Below are 3,151 nucleotides of genomic sequence, written 5' to 3'. Positions count from 1 at the left end.
TGGGGGTGGGAGGGGGACCCAGCGGCTGCGCGACCCCAGGAGGAACGGGCTGGAATGGCTTGGGACGTGGGACACGTGCTCCCTGCCCTCAGCCTCAGCACCCGATGCTGCGCCCCTGCCTCAGGCCACCGCCCGCTCCTGCTCCTGGAAAGAAAGGCCCCCGGCCCTCCCTGCCCGCTCCTTGGTCCCGACAATGGGTGACCCACTCCCGCCGGTTCCTCCCGCCAGGGCCATCCTGCTTCTGCCTGGGTGAAGGGCCAAGGGAGTCTGTGGGGAGGAGGCCATGGCTCCGGGGCAGTGCCTATGCCCTCGAGGGTCGCAGGTCAGGCCTGCTCCACGCCAGCCTGGGACTCCCGGAGGGGGAGGGCGGCCGGGCCGTGCCGGCCCCTCTTGGTGTTGGTCTGGCCAGGAGGTGAGCCTTTGTCCTGCCCCACCTCGTCCACAGGTGATTACTTCGGGATCCTCAAGGAGGCCAGAGTGACCACGTTCCCGTTTAACATCCTGGACAACCCCATGTACTGGGGCAGCACAGCCAACTACCTGGGCTGGGCCGTCATGTGAGTGGGTTCCTGCCAGCCGTCTCCACGGAAGGCCAGGCACCAGGCAGATGTGTGCCTTGGGATTGCTTCTCTAGGACAAACAGCATCTCGACTAGAAGGGGGCCGGCCAGCTTCCCTCACGGGCCAGAGTGAGGCGGGCGGACGCAGGCGTGAGAGGGGCTGCCCGTGGAGCCGCCCTGACGACGAGGAGCAGTGTGACGGTGTCAGCATGGACGCTGACGTTTGAATATCATACATGTCCAGGCGTCATGGAATATTATTCTTTTGATTCTTTTTGAACCACTTACGGATGTACAGCCGGCCTTGCCCACGGACGCCAGCCCCGGGCAGTCAGTCCCTGCGGGCGGGCGGCAGGGCGGGAGGGGGCGAGCCAGCGGGAGGCAGGCAGGTGGCTGGTATGCAGGGGCCAGTGGGGCCAGGGCTGGAGGCTGGGCGGGGCCACATCTCTCCGTCCACAAATGCCACACAGGTGCTGAGCTCCAGTCCCAGGGGCAGGGGATGTGCGAGGGGCTGGGAAGGTCCTGTCTCAGAAATGAGAAGCTTGGACTGGTAGGGCTGACACCACCGGCAGGGCCAGGGAGGGCCAAGGGAGTCTGTGGGGAGGAGGCCATGGCTCCGGGGCAGTGCCTATGCCCTCGAGGGTCGCAGGTCAGGCCTGCTCCACACCAGCCTGGGACTCCCGGAGGGGGAGGGCGGCCGGGCCGTGCCGGCCCCTCTTGGTGTTGGTCTGGCCAGGAGGTGAGCCTTTGTCCTGCCCCACCTCGTCCACAGGTGATTACTTCGGGATCCTCAAGGAGGCCAGAGTGACCACGTTCCCGTTTAACATCCTGGACAACCCCATGTACTGGGGCAGCACAGCCAACTACCTGGGCTGGGCCGTCATGTGAGTGGGTTCCTGCCAGCCGTCTCCACGGAAGGCCAGGCACCAGGCAGATGTGTGCCTTGGGATTGCTTCTCTAGGACAAACAGCATCTCGACTAGAAGGGGGCCGGCCAGCTTCCCTCACGGGCCAGAGTGAGGCGGGCGGACGCAGGCGTGAGAGGGGCTGCCCGTGGAGCCGCCCTGACGACGAGGAGCAGTGTGACGGTGTCAGCATGGACGCTGACGTTTGAATATCATACATGTCCAGGCGTCATCGAATATTATTCTTTTGATTCTTTTTGAACCACTTACGGATGTACAGCCGGCCTTGCCCACGGACGCCAGCCCCGGGCAGTCAGTCCCTGCGGGCGGGCGGCAGGGCCTCCCAAGGCCCGGGACAGACCTGCCGCAGCTTCTGGCCCCGTTGGGGAGCTGGTCTGTGCCCATGCCCCGCACACAGAGCTCTGCCCCCCGGAGGGAGTCCCATGCTGGGAGGGAGTGCCACCGGCCTTCTGCCGCCTGCCTCAGCCAGCCAAGGTCAAGGAGCCGGAGCTGTGCAGGGAGGGCTGCAGGCTCTGGGCTCAGGCCCTGCCCTCCGAAGTAGTTTGTCCTTGTCTGTAGGAAGCGCCCTGCTTTTGTGTAACCAGTGAAGACCGCTTGCCTTGTGCTCCCAGAGAAACAAAGGGTGAAATGTCAGGATTGCGCTGTTCCTTGCTATGCCCCGCCCCACGAGCACTGGGCTTTGAGGGACGAGGAGCCAGGGGGCTTCTGGCCGGGGCCCCCCACGCACACCCCAGCTTTACTTCCAGACCAGACAGCCCCGGCCCCTCTTGCCCGACTTGGACCCGAGCCAGCCTGGACGGCAGCACACTGGCCCACGGGTCAGGACCTGGACGGCGGGTGCCTAGTCCGAGAGAGAAAGCCAGACACTGGAAAGAGGGCACGGCTCCACGCATTGGCTGCAGGACCCCGCCTGGGGGAGGGGCACCCAGTGCCAGGCTGCCCACTGATTGCCTGTATCTTGTCCACAGGCACGCCAGCCCCGCCGGCCTGCTGCTGACTGGGGTGGTGGCCCTTGTCTACACGGCAGCCACCCTGTACGAGGAGTGAGTAGGCGCCGCCAGTCTGTGGGCCGGGCTGCTGTCTGCCATCAGCCCGCGAGGGAAGAGGCGGCCTTGCCTCCCCTTCAGGGCCGTTCCCATGGCCACGGTTCCCATGGCCACCGTTCCCATGTCCAGGACAGGCCAGATCAGCAGGCCACGGCCGGCACTGACACAGTGGCAGATGGGAAGCTCAGAGAAGTCACCGTGGGGGCTGAGGGCCCAGACAGGCAGTGACAGGCAGCCGCTGGCCCTCCTAGTCCTACAGGGGCACCTTCACTGTCCGTGCTCCAGGGGGGCAGGGCTGGGTGTCGGCATCAGCCCCAAGACCAGCTGACCAGAGCCTGTCCTCCTGCCCCTGCAGGCCCTTCACTGCTGAGATCTACCGACAGAAAGCCTCCCAGTCCCGCAAGAGCCACTGACGGGCTGCCCGCATCTCACCTCCCTCCGGCCTCCCCGGGGCCACGTCGAGACAGCGAACGTGCCCGCTGCTGCTCGTGCCCGCTGGCGTGGGCCCCTCCAGTGCCTTGGAAACCGCTGCCGTGGGACCTCGGACCTGCTACCATGTGGCCACTGAGCTCTTCCTACTGCCCACCGTGTTTAACTCCCCAATAAAGGCCCCTGACCCCA

General features: G+C 65.8%; 1 protein-coding gene across 3 annotated transcripts in view; it reads left to right on the top strand.

Annotated features, from left to right (window-relative positions):
* Positions 1-3,151, top strand: part of LOC102761259 (phosphatidylethanolamine N-methyltransferase) — an 11,592-nt gene extending 8,441 nt beyond the window's left edge. Inside the window, exons 2-4 of one of the 3 annotated variants that reach the window (XM_006773955.2) lie at positions 446-557; positions 2,453-2,527; positions 2,886-3,151. In XM_006773955.2, coding sequence (XP_006774018.1) covers positions 446-557; positions 2,453-2,527; positions 2,886-2,943 — 245 coding nt within the window. In that variant the 3' untranslated portion in view covers positions 2,944-3,151. Of the gene's footprint in view, positions 1-445; positions 558-1,174; positions 1,444-2,452; positions 2,528-2,885 lie in introns of those variants that run through there. The other 2 variants (XM_015570610.1, XM_015570611.1) reach the window with 2 other exon arrangements.

This window comes from Myotis davidii, unplaced genomic scaffold (genome assembly GCF_000327345.1).
Source record: "Myotis davidii unplaced genomic scaffold, ASM32734v1 scaffold207, whole genome shotgun sequence".
Classification (NCBI taxonomy): domain Eukaryota; kingdom Metazoa; phylum Chordata; class Mammalia; order Chiroptera; family Vespertilionidae; genus Myotis; species Myotis davidii.
Note: the sequence above shows the minus strand (reverse complement) of the source record. Positions and strands in the feature narration are given on the sequence as shown.